Raw genomic sequence first — 19,752 nt, 5'->3', positions numbered from 1 at the left:
AGCTTTTTTGAGTGCCTACATTCAAATGGCCACAACTTCTCCAAATATTATCATACTTCCATGTGTTACACATCGCTGGAAAGCTTGGAGACTACACTTTCAGAATCTGTAAATAATTCAAAATGCCCCAGACTTGTGTCCCTACTTTCCGTGACTGGTCACAAATGGGGACCTTTCATGGCCTCTAGGACTGTGGAAAGGTCCCAAATAGGAACCGATGGGGGTCGAGGCGGGTTCAGCCTCCTAGCTCCTCTGAGGAAGCGGGCGACTAGGTCGCTTGTCCCCAGTGGCTGTCCGGCCACATGAAAGTGAGACACTGCTATGGAAGCCACATATACTTTGAGCGTAGAGGGGGAGCAACCCGTGTCCAAAAGCTCTTGAAGAAAGGAGAGTACTTTAGTTACTCCACATGAGTGTGGGTTCAGGTTCCGAGCTGCACACCAGCTTGAAAACACTGACCATTTTAGAGCGTAAAGCTGCCTGGTAGAGGGCGGTCTAGCGTTAGAAATAGTATTCAGCACCCCTTCAGGGAGGTTCCTGGGTATCCGTTGATGGGCCACACATAGAGGGCCCATAAGTCGGGTCGGCTGCATGAGGAGGTTCCTCCTCAGCGGTATTGGCCATTGGGCTGTTCCTAGCAGCTGAATGAGCTCGGAGAACCACAGTTGGTTCCTCCAGAGAGGAGCTATTACAACCCCAAATCAGAAAAAGTTGGGACAGTATGGAAAACGAAAAAAAAAAAAAAAGAAGTGATTTCTAAATTTACTTTGACTTGTATTTCATTGCAGACAATATGAACAAAAAATATTTCATGTTTTGTAAGGTCAACTTCATGTAATTTGTAAATATGCATCCTTTCCTGTCATTCAGACCTGCAACACATTTCAAAAAAAGTTGGGACAGTAAAGCATTTACCACTTTGTAATGTTGCCATTCCTTTTCACAACACTTAAAAGACGTTTAGGGACTGAAGACACCAAGTGATGAAGTGTTTCAGGTGTAATTTTGTCCCATTCTTCCTGCAAACAAGTCTTAAGGTGGGCAACAGTACGGGGTCTTCGTTGCCGCATTTTACGCTTCAAAATGCGCCACACATTCTCTATTGGAGACAGGTCGGGACTGCAGGCAGGCCAGTCAAGTACCCATACCCTCTTCCTCCGCAGCCAGGACTTTGTAATGTGTGCAGAATGTGGTTTTGCATTGTCTTGTTGAAATATGCATGGACGTCCCTGGAAAAGATGTCTTCTTGAAGGCAGCATATTATGCTCCAAAATCTCTATGTACTTTTCAGCATTAATGGTGCCTTCACAGAAGTGCAAGTTACCTTTGCCAAGGGCACTGACACAACCCCATACCATGGCTTTTGGACTTGTTGCTGGTAACAGTCTGGATGATCCTTTTCTTCTTTGGTCCGGAGCACACGGCGTCCATTCCTCCCAAAAAATACCTCAAATACTGATTCATCTGACCACAGTACACGTTTCCACTGTGTGATGGTCCATCCCAGATGCCTCCAAGCCCAGAGAAGTCGACGGCGCTTCTGGACACTGTTAACATAGGGCTTCCTTTTGGCACAGTACAGTTTTAACTGGCATTTGTGGATGTAACTACGTATTGTGGTACTTGACAAAGGTTTGCCAAAGTAATCCTGAGCCCATGTGGTGATATCGCTTATAGATACCAGGCAGCGTAAAGCTGCCGAATGACGATTCTTGATGCAGTGCCGCCTGAGGGATCGGAGATCACGGTTGTTCAGCTTAGGCTTGCGCCCTTGTCCTTTACGCACTGAAATTCCTCCAGATTCCTTGAATCTTTTAATTATGAAATGCACTGTTGAATGTGAAATATCCAAATCTCTTCCTATCTTTCTTTGAGTAACATTGTTTTTAAACATTTCAATAATTTTCTCACATTTTGTTGGCAAACTGGCGATCCTTGGCCGATCTTTGCTCCTAAAGGATTAGACCTTTCTTGGATGCTGCTTTTGTACCAAATCATAATTACAATCACCTGTTGACATCACCTGTTTCAAATCACATCATTATTTAACCATTTTACCTCATTACTAGCCCTAAATTGCTCCTGTCCCAACTTTTTTTGAAATGTGTTGCAGGTCTGGACAGGAAAGGATGCATATTTACAAATGATATGAAGTTAACCAGACAAAACATGAAATATTTTGTGTTCATATTGTCTGCAATGACATACAAGTCAAAGTAAATTTAGAAATCACTTCTTTTTTTTTTTTTTGCGTTTTCCATACTGTCCCAACTTTTTATGATTTGGGGTTGTAAAAGCACTGCAAACTTGCTCTCTCTGATCTGAGGTAACATCGCGATCGGAGGAAAAGCATACAGCGGGCGGCTGGGCCAGTCGTGGTGCTAAGAAACCAGTCTCTCGAGTGAATTTGCACAAGGATTTGTTTTGTCGTCAACATTCTGAACGATCGCGTCATAAGCGCTTTGTTCAGATGCCTGAGATCTAGGATCGGTCTGAGACCGCCATTCTTCTTTGGATCGAGGAAGTAGAGACTGTAAAAGCCTGACTCTTTTGTTGTTACGGGGACTGCTTCCACATCCCCATTTTTTATCAGTTTCGAGACTTCGGTGCTTCGGTGAAGTGCTCAGCGAACCCCTTCACAGCTGGGCCAAACAGGCTGGTGAAGGAGATGGGAGAATCCAAGCAAGTGGTTAATATCCGCGTCCTTCATGTCCGTCAGGGTTAACCAGAGGTGGCGCTCTTGTACCGTCAGGTTTGCCATGCTCCTGCCAATCGCCTGGGCGGAGGTTTTCGTTGCGCGCAGGGCCAGGTCAGTGGCGCTGCGCAGGTCCTTAAAAACTTCCGGATCAGGGACAGACTCATCCAGAGAGCGGAGAAGTTTGCCCTGAAACACTTGCAGCACCGTCATCATGCGGAGGCGTATGCTTGACCGGCGAGAACTGACATAGTGCGGCAGGGCTTCGAGGGGTGGGGCGCTTTAGCCTGCCATCCCTTAGCAGAGGGCGGGCAAAAATGCGCGGCGACAGCTTCCTCCAGAGGGGGCAGACCCTCATAACTTCCTTCCTTCGCGCTGTCGATTACAGAGAGCGCTGAAGATGATGAGGATTTCAAACGAGCTGAATATGGCGCCTCCCACGATTTCGTCAGCTCATCGTGTACCTCAGGAAGGAAGGGGCCTGACGGCGAAAACCACTCATCCAGCCTGCTTCGTGTGGTCTCCTCAGGATGAGACCCCTTGAGCCCGAGGTCATCCACGGCCCTGGTCAGCAGGCAAATGAGTTCAGAGTTAATGTCTGACACCACTGGAACTAGGTAGAGGGTGCGGGGAACCGATCGAGTCCGACCAGTCATCACTACCGGATGCAGCGAGGGAAAGGCTGTCATCCTCATCCGCTTCTTGACCACCAAAGGACATAGTACCGGTCGCTAACTCAGTACCGGTTGCTAACTTGACAAACAAGACAGGAGAGGGAGAATCAGAGAGCGAGACACGCAGGGAGTTTCCCGGCGTGGGCTCGCTTGTCTGTTCTGGCACAGCCTGCTTCAGCATCCTCTGCTCGGGGCGCTTCTTCTTGCGCGGCCCGACAGGGAGAGCGGAGTGAGTGGAATGAGCAGGGTTCTCATTGAAGATGGCGAGCCGAGCACGCAGGGTCGGCAGCGCCATCTCGTCACACTCTGGGCAGCCGCCCTTACAGAGTGCCACTTCGGCAGTTTCATGGCCTAGGCACACAGGATGTGCAGATCTTCGTCGAAGAGGTGGCCTCTACACGAGGCACAGGATATACGAGGCATTTTCAACAACGCCTGGCTCTTTTTGTGAGTGTGAGTGCTGCAGCGGCAACACACACACACACGGCATAAAAGGATATTGGTAGATGGAAGTCCATCGAAGGCATGATTCGGCGTCCTCAGACTGCGAAGCAGGTGCTGGTTGCGCTAAAGGCCTTTTCAACGGCGGCGAGTTCTGGATCCGGAGTTCAGCAAAGGGTGAGTCTGCTGAAGGAGATTAAACCTGAATCCTATGGCGTTACATGGGCTTTTATAGCTTAAATATGCTAAATTTAACAGTGTCTAGACGTGCTTTTGGGCGTGAAGCGACCCGATTGGTGCACGCCTCGCCATTGGTTTGTGCAGTTGCCGCAGCATTTCAGCGCGCCAGTACACTCTGCTTAGGTCTGCTGTGCAGCTGCACTGCGTTTTACATTATATAAATTATAAGGATAATTTTTGGCTTCAAATTCTCAAGAAAAGGAGTTTCCCCATAAGCGTAAGCTAAAGTTACGCAATACGAGAGTACTCTCGAAAGGGAACAGATAATTTCTAGCCATGAAATGTGCTAGAGCTGAACAAAATAAGAACTTGATTTTTTTTCTCTGTAAAAATTTGCAAAACCTTTCTAATTACTTTAATATTTTATCATTTAGATTACTTTAATTGTGATGAATCAGTTCAGGATTTGTGTACTTCATCCACCCCCCAAAAAAAAATAAAAAATAAAAAAAATAAACACTTTTCAAAATATACTTGTTTGTGTCTTGCAAAAGAAAGAAGGTCAGGTTTTGAACGACACAAGTGTGACTAAATTATGACAGAATTTAAAATGTTGGGTGAACTATCCCTTTAAAGTTTTAGCTGCAAAACACAGTCTGTTTAATTTAACGGGTCAAAGAGGTTGGTAACTAGATATGGTGCGAGAAACCTTGACAAATATTATAACTGGACCAACATTATCTGACCCTGGCCCTTTAAAGAGTTTGAACAAACTTTGTGTGCTTCTATGTTCAGAGTGTCACCCACAAACTTACCTCACAGTCTAGTTTAATATGTTTGGCAAAAGTTGTGTGAATTTCAGTGAGGGAACAGCTGAGACGCCCACTGGATGTTTCAATCAGGTCCTGTAGGCTGTACATGTCATCATTCTCCACAAAGTGCTGACGGTCTTGAAGCTGTGATATTACAATTATACCATCAGTTATTTTAAATTCCACTATCTTTACCCTATCTGAATGATAATTTATTTAGGGTTCAACATTTCAAATAGTTCATATTCAAGAACACAGAAGAAACACAAATGTGAAACTGTATTGATTTTAGGGTAATAAATCAAGGTAACATTTTATTTTAGTGATAAACGTTATATGCACTTACTATAAAACAATAAATTATGCATAATTACGAGCAACAAACCCTTATCTAAACCCGGTATCATTAACTGTGTAATAACTTGTTACTAACCATGAACCTACCCCTAAACCTAACCCTAACCCATGTAGTTACCTTATCCCCCGGTTTCACAGACAAGGCTTAAACCTAGTCCCAGATTAAAATGCATGTTTGACCTGTTTTAAATTAAAGCAATTTGCACTGACATATCTTAACATATGTCACTGCCATTGTTTTGTCTCAAGATGACTTATATTGATATATAAATACACACACATTCATGTATATATTTAAGAAATATTTGCACGTATATACTGTATATACATTTATATAATCTATAATATATATAAATGTTTTATATATAAAAATAATATTTTTTTCTTAAATATATACGTGTGTATTTATATATAAATAATAATTAACAGAGTACACACACATATATTATGTAAACACAAACTTTTATTTTGGATGCGATTAATCGCGATTAATCTTTTGACAGCCCTAATAAAAATATATAATATACACTACTGTAAGTTAAGATTTTTTTTAAATATTTTTGAAAGAAGTCTCTTCTGCTCACCAAGGCTGCATTTATTTGATCAAAAATACAGAGGTGTAAAGAGTACCTGAAAACCACACTTGGTAAAAGTACAGATTCATTACAGAGAAAATGACAATTACAAGTTACAAGTCATCAATTCCAGTACGACTTGAGAAAAAGTCTTAGAGTATCTGATTTAAACAGTACTTAAGTATTTTACTCGTACTGAATGTAGGCTCAAAAATGCACTAGTGCTCAACACCTAAGAGACATGCCAGTGAAAATAAGAAACTTCTTCTAAAACTAAGGGATACATATTATTTTGCAAGAGTGTTAGGAAAGGGAGAACAAACTGAAAACTTATCAGTAAAAATTCCACTATGGATATATCCCAAGTAAAAAAATAAAAATAAAGTCTTTTTAACCTTCGGGGGAGCAGGGTATGTCAGATAGGATTTTAAAGGAACCTCAACATTGTCAAAGCATACAGCATTGAAAATCACCAAAAATGTAAATCCAGGGAAGACAATTGGACTACATTTTATTTGATGGGTAGAGGACCTAGAGAATGGGTAAGGGGGCGCTGGCCCAAAAAAGGTTGAGAACCACTGTCTTAGAGGAAAGAAACCAAATTTGATCACTGAACTGACCTGTATATCAAATTAGAGAGCACTATCCAAATATAGTTTCCCATCCTGTGTGCTCATGCTGTGTTGGAGTGCATCAATAGCCGCTTTTCCACTGCCGGTCCAGTGTTCACAATGTGCCAAGCGTGGCCAATAGACTCGGACCTCGAGCAAAGAGGCATAAATCAAGCTGAGTTCCCACTGTTGGGCTAGTAGCCAGCCCGCCTAAAACCTGCCCTTAACACGCCTATATAGAACAACCAGTGTTGGGGAAGCTACTCTGAAAGAGTAGTTTGACAAGCTACAAGCTACTGAAAGATTCTGGAATCTACCGCCGCTTCAATATATATATATATCCTAATTAAATGTATAATCAAAGCCTTAATCAATACTTATCTTTCTATATTATTATAATGATCTTTAATGATTCTCTCTAGTTATGATTGTTTCTTCCTTTATATTTTCTAAGGTTTGTATTTGGTCTCTGAGTGTTGACTGAGGGTCGGTCCTAGTGATGTGTGATGTTTTGCCAAAACACTTGATTTCAGAACATGCTGTCGTGTGTTTGGATTTTGGAGGTATCACACACCTCTAACTCAACAGGAATGCAGTAACAGTGATTGCTCATTTAGCCCGGCTTCCAGAGATGAAATATGGATTTGTCTTTTATTTTATTTTATTTAATTTTATATTTCCTTTTACTGAAACCCTAAAGAATCAAGATGAATATGGTCTGTACTATTGTCTGTATCTCTCACTGAGAGAAAAGCACGTTATCAATATGTTTTGGAAAACTTTCTCTGTTTGGGACCAGATCTCACCAACTCCAACCTTGGAGAGACTGTGTATCTGTGTATGTGCGCAGTATTCTGTGTTACAGATAGGCGGAGGCTGGTAAAGGGAGCGCGGCCTACAAACTCCTTGTGAGACCAAGCTGGCTTCTGATGATGAAACTGCAAACTATTCTTCAGTAAATGTTTCTTTAATTAATTACACTCCTGACTCTTGGTCTTCATTTTTCACTATTGGTCCTGGGTCCTAAGCTGTTACCCCAACAGTTTTGCTGGAGGATGCAGGTAATCATTCCTTGGTACACCTCTGGCAAACAAGTAAACAAGGTAGGAAAATGTGTTGTTATTTTTGGTTAGGGCTGTCTGACTGGAAGAGATTGGAAAAGGAGAGCAGTGTGCTTCGCTACATTCCGCTTGTGAAGACTGAGGCATAATTATACTAAGGGTTAATGGTATAAGAAGCCGCTGATAGCATCGTTACGTGCTGCTTCTCATTGAGTCCCCAGGAGTTAGAGCTCTTAGGAATAGGTAAAACGGTAGCTGACAATGCAAAGGAGCAGGCTCAAGAAAGGGGGCCCCAGTGGGCTTTATAGTGCAATCACTTCCCCAACAAGAGGCCGTCTTGGACCAGCTGGTAAGGTCCAGGGGATATTGCAAACCTGTTCCATCTCTTCCAGTTCAGATAGGGGTACCCCGAATTTAGTTAAGTGAAGTTTTTAGTTAAACAAAATAAAAAAAGATTCAGGGTTGTTTGCCGGGGATGCATCCCGAGAGAAAAAAAAAAAATTATGACCCAAATCGGCATGGACCAGTATGTGACTTTTTCATATTAATGTACTTTGCAATTTCATCATGCAGAAGCCACAGCTGTGTTGGTTAAAGATCGCCGCCTCCATCTCTGCTGGTATAATTTCAGGTGAATATGAACTTTGACTAAAATTATGGCTAACAATTTAAGTGACATGATCAGTAACTTGATCAGTCCGGATAAAGATTTTGAGACAAAAGAGAGCAAACGCTGTAAGCAGCTCTGCTCAGAAGCCCTAACTTCAAAGAAATTTGCAGGAATTATTAAGTAAATGGGCAGCAAAGGTTTTAATTCTAATTGGAAAAGTTAATCTGAAACTTGACTGGCTAAAAGCTAAAAGACTGGACAAATTTTAATTTCTAACTGTTTGTGTGATAAATTGGCAGAAATCACTGGAAATTATGTAGGATGTGGTCTGTGTAGTCTGAGTAAAGGACTTGAAGTTTGTCTTTGAAAAAAATAAATAAATAAAAAGCCAAGAGATGTGAGCAGCCAGTCTTATCTGCCCCCTCCCCTCCCGCGCTCTTCTCAGACTGTCCAAGCAGCTGCTGATATAGGCACTGACACACAGACTGAGAATCAGACTGAGGGACTTTACACAAAGGTGCGCAGATTGAAAATAATGAAATAGCAAAAAGTTCAATACATTTATTGTATGGGCAAAAGACAAATATGAAAAACTGATTATTTGAACACATCATTCAGGGCAAAGGATAGAGTTAAAAGGATAATGTCTGATGTTTATTTGAAAACTAATGTTAAAAGTTTATGAGAATGCAGTACCAGTCCTGAATGCCAGGAGTCTCTCTCTCTTTTGAAACAAGCTAAAAGCTGCTATCTGAGCCTGTGTCATAGATGATAAGATATTGATAAGTAAAAACACAGGGCATCAATTAGAACTAAAAAACAATGAATTGTTAAAAGAAAAGTAGTGCCATTAAGAGGGGAATAAGACAAGTTTAGGTAAAACAAAGTGGTTAAAGAGGTATAAGATGTTTTTACACACAGACTTTAAATGAGAGACTTTGTCGATATATATTATATATATATATATATATATATATATATATATATATATATATATTATATAATATATTATATGACCAGTAACTTCGGTGTCTGATCTTAGCCTCCACCATGTACAGAAAATGGCTTTGTTTATAGAGATAGTCAAACACTAAATTGAATGGACAGTTGTTATGGCTAAATTCACTGAGTGTAATCCTAGCATCTGTTAGGTTGCGGCTTTGAAGGGGTATGATGGATTTTAGTGATTAAGTTGTTTTAATTAACCTGTGTCCATGTTTTACCTATAGTAAGCAGACCAAATGGCTCTGGTGACTCTGGAATGCACTTTCCGAAAGGCTCCAGAAAATATCTGAACCTGTTGAGGGTCAAAGATCTCAAACGATGACAAGTGTGCATGAGGTGATTTCCCAAAGACGGGAGAAATAAGGAGAAATGTTAAAACCAAAGAGAAATAGCCCCAAAGAGTAATGTTGTTTTTAAAAATATGAACAAATCGTTTTAAAAAAGCTTTAAAGAAACTGATGATGACTTATAACTATATATATATAGGGTTGGGAATCGTGAGAAATTTTCCGGTTCCGGTTCCGCCTAACGATTCCGGTTCCGATTCAGGTTCCATTAAAATTATTAAACAAATAGTGGTAAAGGAAAAAGGCACAATACACAACTCAAACAATCCATTTTGTGTTTATTACTTGCTCTAAAATTAATTTACAGGTTGGCAATGTCAAAAAAGTCCTGTACTGTACATATATTACAGTATTAATTAAGCCATTCTTGCAACACATTTTTTTTTCTTCAAATGAACACCTCTGAAATTGTCTTATTACATTTTATCTCTGTCTCTGAATAAAACCAAGTTATAAATTATATTTATTAGTTATATTTATTAATTTGTTGTATATTAATTTAATAGTAATTCAGTTATTCAGTGAACTTGTAAATAATAAATTGCAATTCAGCATTACAAAGGTAATTGTGCCTAAACGCTTACCTAAACCATGGTGAATCAACGGTTGACAAATATATATATATATATATATATATATATATATATATATATATATATATATATATATATATATATATATATATATATATATATATATATATATATATATATATATAGGCCTCTCACTATAAATCTGGTATAAGCCCTGTGGCACTCTGTGCTGTAGCAAATATTTTGTCAAATTGCTAGTGCAGCCTCCTTTGCATGTTATTAACTTTTCACATGTGTTACATTTTGCTTCATTATCATTCATTCTTTGGAAATGAATCCATACTTGTGACTTTCTCTTCGCCGTGCTGGTGGTCAACGAGAAAATATCTGACGCAAAACCGTAAATGTGTAGCGCGAGGGCTTTCAATGCTGAACTGCATTGCACTCCTGGAAGCGGCAGGCAACGTAATTAATATTCATGATGAGGTGAGCCAGGGTTGCCAGGTTTTCACAACAAAACCCGCACAATTGCTACTCAAAACTAGCCCAAAACAAGCCTAATCGCGTTTCAGGGGGGCTTCCCCGGTAAAATTCGCATTTCCGGGGCTAAATATCACATAATTGGGGTCGCTTCAACCCGCGGACATGAAACACAGCCCGCGGCAACAGTGGAAAACGGGAAAGCGGGAAAACCACGGACTTGGCAACACTGGCTGTCACTCGCTATTAAAGGATACGCTTCCAGCGCTTCGCACACACATTGCACCAGAACCGTTTTCGGAACCGAAACTTAGGAATTTTGCGCAGTTCTGGTATTTTTCAAAAATCAGTTTCGGTTCTGCATAAGAACCGGTCCTCGGTTCCCAACCCTACTTATAGTACAAATTTGAATACTTTATAAAGTGATATGAAGAAGATTATGAAATTTGTAAGTTCTTGACAAAGTTACAACAATTTTGGTGTAAGTTGCTAGTGCAGCCTCCTTTGCATGTTATTAACTTTGTTATTAACCTCACTAAGGCTAGTGAGGATTTGATGATAAGGATCACTGCCAAATGACATGACATTTTGGTCATTTGGAGCTTACACCTGAAGAGTTTTAATAAAGATTTAGTAAAGATTGATTTAATAAAGATTTAAAGATTTATTAAGATACGCCACTAAAGATTGCTTTTTAAATAATCTTCCTCATCAGTATCATATCCTCAGCATCCCAGATAGCTTAGAAGAACTCGATGTTGCAACAGAAACTATTGACCCTCTCTTTTCCAGCACTTTAGACACAGTTGCTCCCCTGCGCTTAAAGAAGATTAAAGAAAATAGTGATCCAAAACTTGATCCAATGCCGTGGTACAACGAGCACACTCGGGCCCTTAAAACAGCAGCCAGAAAAATGGAGCGCAGCTGGAAGAAAACAAAACTAGAGGTCTTTCGTAATTTGTGGAGAGCATGATCGCATACAGAAAGGCCGTAAAAACTGCTAGATCTGCTTATTTCTCAACTCTCTTAGAAGAAAACAAACACAACCCTAGGTATTTATTCGATACAGTAGTTAAATTAACCAAAAATAAAGCTTCAACTTCTGATGTTTGTAAACAGCACAGCAGTAATGATTTTATGAACTTCTTTACATGTAAGATTGATAATATTAGGAAGAAAATTTTAACCATGCAGCCGTCTACAACAGTATCACATCAGACAGAGTATTATAGTGTCACTGAGGAAAAATTACACTCATTCAATGCTATAGGAGAAAAAGAATTGGCTAAACTCTTTAAATCATCAAAATCAACAACATGTATGCTCGACCCTATACCGACTAGGCTATTAAAAGAGATGCTACCAGAGGTCATAGATCCTCTTCTTAATTTAATTAATTCATCTTTGTCATTAGCATATGTACCGAAAACTTTTAAGTTGGCTATTGTTAAACCACTTATTAAAAAAACGCAACTTGATCCTACAGAATTAGTAAATTACAGGCCAATCTCAAATCTACCCTTTCTGTCAAAAATACTTTAAAGGCAGTATCCTCACAATTATGTTCCTTTTTAGAAAAAAATGGTACCTGTGAGGAATTCCAGTCAGGATTTAGACCGTATCATAGCACTGAGACTGCTCTCATCAGAGTTACAAATGATTTACTCTTATCATCCGATCGTGGCTGTATCTCTCAATTAGTGTTACTCGATCTTAGCACTGCATTCGATACTATCGACCACAACATTCGTTTGAATAGACTCAAAAATTATGTAGGCATTAGTGGAATTGCATTGGCATGGTTTAAATCATACCTATCTGACTGTTATCAGTTTGTAGCAGTAAATGAAGAGATGTCACACCGATCACAAGTTCAATATGGAGTACCGCAGGGGTCAGTGCTTGGACTGTTGCTTTTCCACATGCTACCACTGGGAGATATCATTAGGAAGCATGGTGTTAGCTTTCATTGTTATGCTGACTATGAAACAAGCTGCTTTGAAACAATCTGCATTGTAAAAAGCGCTATATAAATAAAGTTGACTTGACTTAATGGACAAGACATTGAGAATAAAAAAAAAGATAAAAAAGAGTACTTTAAAGAAAACCCTGATGAATGATTTTGAATGTTTTACAAATAACATGGTGAATTTGATTAATAATTGGGTATTGAGTATGATTAAGCATAATGCCAACAAGATAAAGATGAGTGAACAAGCTGATTGAATGTAATACGAATTAATAATTAAGTCATTTTGATGAAAAGGTTTTAACATTAACTATTTTTTATGGATTTGTTCATCCACGCCCTGAAGAAACTTACCAATTCACAAGATTAACGGAATGCATAGCTGATATAAAAAATTGGATGACCAGTAATTTCCTGCAACTTAATTCAGAAAAAAAAAACAGAATTTTTCATTATTGGACAAAAAAGCTCCACAAGTAGTAACCTAGAATACTGTCTAACTCTGGATGGATGCTTTGTCAAGTTCTCGCGTCAGTGAGGAACCTGGGTGTGCTCTTTGATACCAATCTTTCGTTTGAAAGCCACGTTTCTAGCATCTGTAAAACTGTATTCTACCATCTTAAAAATATATCTAAATTATGGCACATGCTCTCAATACAAAATGCTGAACAGTTAGTACATGCGTTCATGACCTCAAGTGGTTGCCCTGCTCGCCTAATAAACAAGCTCCAGCTGGTCCAAAACACAGCAGCTCGAGTTCTTTCTAGAACCAGGAAGTATGACCATATTAGCCCAGTTCTGTCAACACTGCACTGGCTCCCTATTAAACATTGCATACATTTTAAAATCTTGCTTATTACTTACAAAGCACTTAATGGTTTAGCTCCCCAGTACTTGAGCGAGCTTTTAACACATTATACTCCATCATGTCTACTGCGGTCTCAAAATTCTGGCCAGTTGATAATACCGAGAATATCGAAATCAACTGCAGGCGGTCGATCCTTTTCCTATTTAGCACCTAAACTAGCATTGTTCGGGAATCAGACACACTCTGTCAGTTTAAATCTAGACTAAAAACACAACTCTTTACTATGGCATACACATAGAATACTTTTTCAATTAAATGATTGTTAGGTTGCATTAACTAGGTCAGCCGGAACCGGGAACACGTCCCATAACACCTGATGTACTCGTTACACCATAAAAAGGATGGCATCTATGCTAATGATAGTCTCTCTGTTTTATCCCGAGGTCTACTGCAGTCAGCCGGATCCAGGCCGTATCCAGATCAGATGGTGGACCTGCGCCCAGACAAGACCAACGCATGACCCTGAAGTGTCTGCAGAGACCGTGTCAATTAGACTCCCCCTGAAATTACCTCATCGACACCGCTGTTTGTTAATTGGCCAGAGGATAACTGGCACCCCGACTGAGCCTGGTTTCTCCCAAGGTTTATTTTTCTCCATTAGGTCACCTAATGGGGTTTTGGTTTCCTTGCCACTGTCGCCTTTGGCTTGGCTTGCTCAGTTGGGGACAATACCATTTTCAACTAAATATCCAAATAAATCTAATTAGTAAACTAAATTAACCATATAAACTAAATTACTGATCTAATTACTGATATAATGCCCACATTGTCACTGTATAATAATTGAAATGAGCTAGATGACATCACCGTGTTCTCCGGAACGGCTATATGGCTGAATAAAATTCTGTTGCATTATTTTCCTGTTTAACACTGTGAAGCTGCTTTGAAACAATCTGCATTGTAAAAAGCGCTATATAAATAAAGTTGACTTGACTTAATGGACAAGACATTGAGAATAAAAAAAAAGATAAAAAAGAGTACTTTAAAGAAAACCCTGATGAATGATTTTGAATGTTTTACAAATAACATGGTGAATTTGATTAATAATTGGGTATTGAGTATGATTAAGCATAATGCCAACAAGATAAAGATGAGTGAACAAGCTGATTGAATGTAATACGAATTAATAATTAAGTCATTTTGATGAAAAGGTTTTAACATTAACTATTTTTTATGGATTTGTTCATCATCGGTTATGTGGGCTATGATGAGTGAAAATGGGTGTGTTGGAAATAGTAAATTTTTGGGTTTTAAGTGGAAATGATTGAGATGGATGATATGAATGTTTTCTTTTATTTTCTATTTTTTGAGAAAGAAATGTATAATGTGTTAGGCAATTAAGGTGCTACATGCTATAGAGACTGAATGTAATTGGATGGATTATTCTGTTGTTTATTTTTATTTATTTACTTTTTATTTTTATTTAGGCCACAATTGTGTTTTGAACCTGAAAAAGGTCTGTGTTTTGGAAGAAAAAAAAAAAGTATTTACAATCCCTATTTTTGAGTGATATATCTTGGTAGTTGTGATGACATGGTGTGTTAATTTAGTATGTCCTTGTGAGGATGGATATGTGCTTGTTGGTAATCAATTAAGCCAATGATAAAGCCAAATTATCCAAGTTAAATTCTTGAAGGAAAAAGAGCTTTTATGTTTCTCAAAATTATAACTTGACAAGGGGGGCATTGGAAGTTATGAAGCGGCCTAAATTGGTAGACCATTTGTTGGGGGTCGGTACCCCAAAATTGGCCTAAGGGGGGACTGAAAGATTCTGGAAGCTACCGCCTCTTCAATATAATTATGTATATATATATATATATATATATATATATATATATATTTATATATATATATATATATATATATATATATATATATATATATATATATATATATATCCTAATTAAATTTATAATCAAGTCAACTTTATTTATATAGCGCTTTTAACAATGTAGATTGTTTCAAAGCAGCTTTACAGTGTTAAACAGGAAAATAATGCAGCATAATTTTATTCAGCTGTATAGCCATTCTGGAAAAAACGCTGATGTCATCAGTTCATTTCAATTATCATACAGTGACAGTGTGGGCTTTAGATCAATAATTAGATCAGTAATTTAGTTTAAATGGTTAATTTAGTTTATTCATTAGATTTATTTTGATGTTTAGTTGAAAAATTTAGTGTCCCCGACTGAGCACGCCAAGCCAGAGGCAACAGTGGCAAGGAAACCAGGCTCAGTCGGGATGCCAGTTCTCCTCTGGCCAATTAACAAACAGCGTATTATTATTATTCTGGCAGCTTTACAGCTCAGATGTCATAATAGATCAGAATATTCGAGGGACCGGGGGCAACATGCTGGAGACGGGTTTATTGAGGATGATGTTGATTAAATAATTATTAAAGTGCAATATTCGAATGATCGGAGGCAACAAGCTGGAGACGGGTTTATTGAGGATGACATATCGATTTAAGTATTATTTAATTGTAATATTCGAACAATCGGAGTCAACACGCCGGAGACGGGTTTATTGAGATGCCGTGTCGATGAGGCAGTTGCAGGGGGAGTCTAATCACGGTCTCTGCAGACACTTTGGGGTCCTGTGTTGGTCTTCTCTGAGCGCAGGTCCACCATCTGAACTGGATACGGCCCGGATCCAGCTGACTGCAGTAAATCTCGGGATAAAACAGAGAGACTATCATTAGCGTAGATGCCATTCTTCTGATGATGTAACGAGTACATCAGGTGTTATGGGAAGTGTTCCCGGTTCCGGCTGACCTAGTTAATGCAGCCTAACAATCATTTCATTGAAACTGGCCAGAATTTTGAGACCGCAGTAGACGTGATGGAGTATATGTTAAGAGCTCGCTCAAGTATTGGGGAGCTAAACCATTTAGTGCTTTGTAAGTAGTGAGCAAGATTTTAAAATGTATGCGATGTTTAATAGGCAGCCAGTGCAGTGTTGACAGAACTGGGCTAATATGGTCATACTTCCTGGTTCTAGTAAGAACTCGAGCTGCTGCGTTTTGGACCAGCTGGAGTTTATTTATTAAGCGAGCAGGGCAACCACCCAGTAGAGCATTAAAATAATCTAGCCTTGAGGTCATGAACGCATGAACTAACTGTTCAGCATTTTGCATTGAGAGCATGTGCCGTAATTTAGATATATTTTTAAGATGGTAGAAAGCAGTTTTACAGATGCTAGAAACGTGGCTTTCAAATGAAAGATTGGTATCAAAGAGCACACCCAGGTAGAGCCCTGCGCGGGACTGTTTTCTTCATCCCGCTCCCGCCCGCACCCGCCGAATTTCTGACCATTACCGCCCGCTCCCGCAACGTATGTGTTACACTCCCGCCCGCTCCCGCAATATGTATGTCCACTCCCGCCCGCACCCGCAAAACTCTGAGAATTTATTCCCGCACAATAATAGAGATGCATTGATTTTGTGTCTTCTCCCGTCCCGCAGGAAAAAAAAAACACGCATTTGTATTGATATTATTAAAGAGATTCATGGGGTTGTTTGTTTCGTTTCCCTGGCCTGCATGTAAAAAAAAAAAAAAGACAAATACATTCAAATATAATTTCGTTTTTATCAAAACTTTGCACATAAAAATAGACTGCTTTGCAAAACAGAAAACAGAAAAACAGATTGAGAAACAAAAAACAGATCCCAATTCGTCGGTCAGTTCCGACGTACGTCGAACGTGACCGTCTGAAAGGAAACCTGAGAAAACATGCTTCAACAGAACGTAATGTGAACACAAAATAGCAAACGGACATTTAGAAACAATCCATTTCCACTCACTAAACTTCTATGTATTGTTTGTCAAAGACACCAAACAGTCAACTTGACCTGCAGGGAGTGCTGAGCGTTTTTGGTGAGGTATGATCAAGTAGCTATGTATTTGCCAGCTGCGCAATATGTGGATACATATAACGATATACCGCATGATTTTGCCTACCAAAACAATTGAGAAACTTCTCCAAATGTCAGACTTTCTTTGTTTAGCTTTTGTGCTGTAAATACCTCGTTTGAGGTTCTTTTCTACATCATCTATTGACATCTCCATCATGTCGTTAGGCAACCTCCCTATCCCGCCGATTCCCGCGGTGTTTTTTTTAGCCGCCCATTCCCGCCCGCAGCAAAATTCAAACCGCCCGCTCCCGTGAGATTTACGTTGGGTCCCGCGGGACCCTGCGGGACTCAATCCCAATGCAGCCCTCTACACCCAGGTTCCTCACTGACGACGAGGACTTGACAGAGCAGCCATCAAGTGTTAGAGAGTATTCTAGGTTACTACTTGTGGAGCTTTTTTGTCCAATAATGAAAAATTCTGTTTTTTTTTTCTGAATTAAGTTGCAGGAAATTACTGGTCATCCAATGTTTTATATCAGCTATGCATTACGTTAATCTTGTGAATTGGTAAGTTTCTTCAGGGCGTGAAGAAATATAGAGCTGAGTATCGTCAGCATAAAAATGAAAACTAACGCCATGCTTCCTAATGATATCTCCCAGTGGTAGCATGTACAGGGTGAAGAGTAGCGGTCCTAGCACTGAGCCTTGTGGTACTCCATACTGAACTTGCGATCGGTGTGACATCTCTTCATTTACTGCTACAAACTGATAACGGTCGCATAGGTATGATTTAAACCATGATAAAGCAATTCCACTAATACCTACATAATTTTCGAGTCTATTCAAAAGAATGTTGTGGTCGATAGTATCAAATGCAGCGCTAAGATCGAGTAACACTAATAGAGAGATACAGCCACAATCGGATGATAAGAGTAAATCATTTGTAACTCTGATGAGAGCAGTCTCAGTGCTATGATACGGTCTAAATCCTGACTGGAAATCCTCACAGATACCATTTCTTTCTAAAAAGGAACATAATTGTGAAGACACTGCCTTTTCAAGTATTTTTGACAGAAAGGGTAGATTTGAGATTGGTCTATAATTGACTAATTCTGTAGGATCAAGTTGCGTTTTTTTAATAAGTGGTTTAATAATAGCCAACTTAAACGTTTTCGGTACATATCCTTTCATATCTATGTATCTACATATCTATTCATGACAAAGATGAATTAATGATATTAAGAAGAGGATCTATGACCTCTGGTAGCATCTATTTTAATAGCCTAGTCGGTATAGGGTCGAGCATACATGTTGTTGATTTTGATGATTTAACGAGTTTAGCCAATTCGTCTTCTCCTAAAGAAGTGAATGAGTGTAATTTTTCCTCAGTGACACTACAATGCTCTGTCTGATGTGATACTGTAGTAGACGGCTGCATGGTTAAAAAAAATTTCCTAATATTATCAATCTTACATGTGAAGAAGTTCATAAAGTCATTACTGCTGTGCTGTTTACAATCATCCGATGTTGAAGCTTTATTTTTGGTTAATTTAGCCACTGTAATAATTTAGCCGAATAAATACCTTGGGTTGTGTTTGTTTTCTTCCAAGAGAGTTGAGAAATAAGCAGATCTAGCAGTTTTTACGGCCTTTCTGTATGTGATCATGTGCTCTTTCCACGAATTACCTCTAATTTTGTTTTCTTCCAGCTGCGCTCCATTTTTCTGGCTGCTGTTTTAAGGGCCCGGGTGTGCTCGTTGTACCACGGCGTTGGACTATTTTCTTTAATCTTCTTTAAGCGCAGAGGAGCAACTGTGTCTAAAATACTGGAAAAGAGAGAGTCAATAGTTTCTGTTGCAACATCGAGTTATTCTATACTATCTGGGATGCTGAGGAGATGATACTGATGAGGAAGATTATTTAAAAAGCAATCTTTAGTAGCGGCAGTGATTGTCCTGCCAGTTTTGAAGCGAGGGGGCAGCTTTGATAAAAAAAATTATTTGATAAAGTCTGTATTATGCCCTGGTGGCCTGTATACAGTAGCTAACACAAATGTTGAACGGGTTTTATCATGTACACTACAAAGCGTTACATAAAGCACCAAAACTTCGAAGGAATTATATTTGAAACTAGACTTCTGAGTAATGCTGAAGATATTATTATAAATTACAGCAACCCCTCCCCCTTTACCTTTCAGACGCGGCTCATGTTTATAACAATAATCTTGGGGGGTGGTTTCTGTCAAACAGAGCACATCTAGATTATTATCTGTAATAATATCATTAACAATAAGTGCTTTTGGGGAAAGGGATCTAATATTCAGCAACCCAAGCTTTATCAATTGTTCATCTGTATTATATCTTTTGTTTATCTGTTGGACATCAATTAAATTTTTACTGTTGAATGGTTTTGATGTTTTTTTGTATTTACTAATTCGGGGAACAGACACAGTCTCTATATGATAATATCTAGGTGAAAGAGTCTCTATGTGCTGGGATTTATCTGACTCCGGTAACGTGAGACCGCTAGCAGACGGTCGGTTTAGCCAGTTTGTCTGCTTCCTGACCTGGGCCCTAGTGAGTGAAGGTTTAGCTCTAAGACTATGTGCCAAATTACTAGAGAGAAGAGCGGCACCACCCCAAGAGAGAGTAGTCACCCCATCCTTCTTCAACAGGTCAGGTC

The 19,752-nt window shown here is 39.3% G+C and overlaps 1 protein-coding gene across 10 annotated transcripts in view; it reads right to left on the bottom strand.

Moving 5' to 3' along the window:
* The window catches only part of def8 (differentially expressed in FDCP 8 homolog), a 157,066-nt gene that overhangs the window by 13,979 nt on the left and 123,335 nt on the right, over positions 1 to 19,752 (bottom strand). For 8 of the 10 annotated variants that reach the window (XR_013817152.1, XR_013817153.1, XR_013817154.1 and 5 more), the window contains one exon: positions 4,806 to 4,946. The exons of the other annotated variants lie outside the window; for them this stretch is intronic. Coding sequence is in view for 5 of the 8 variants with exons in the window: in XM_079824899.1 (XP_079681025.1) it covers positions 4,806 to 4,946 (141 nt within the window). In the remaining 3 variants the exon portion in view is untranslated. The remainder of the gene's footprint in view (positions 1 to 4,805; positions 4,947 to 19,752) is intronic. 10 annotated transcript variants of the gene reach the window in all.

Source organism: Gobio gobio, assembly GCF_949357685.1.
Source record: "Gobio gobio genome assembly, chromosome: 9".
In the NCBI taxonomy this organism is placed as follows: Eukaryota; Metazoa; Chordata; class Actinopteri; order Cypriniformes; family Gobionidae; genus Gobio; species Gobio gobio.
This window is presented reverse-complemented; position numbering and strand designations above follow the sequence as displayed.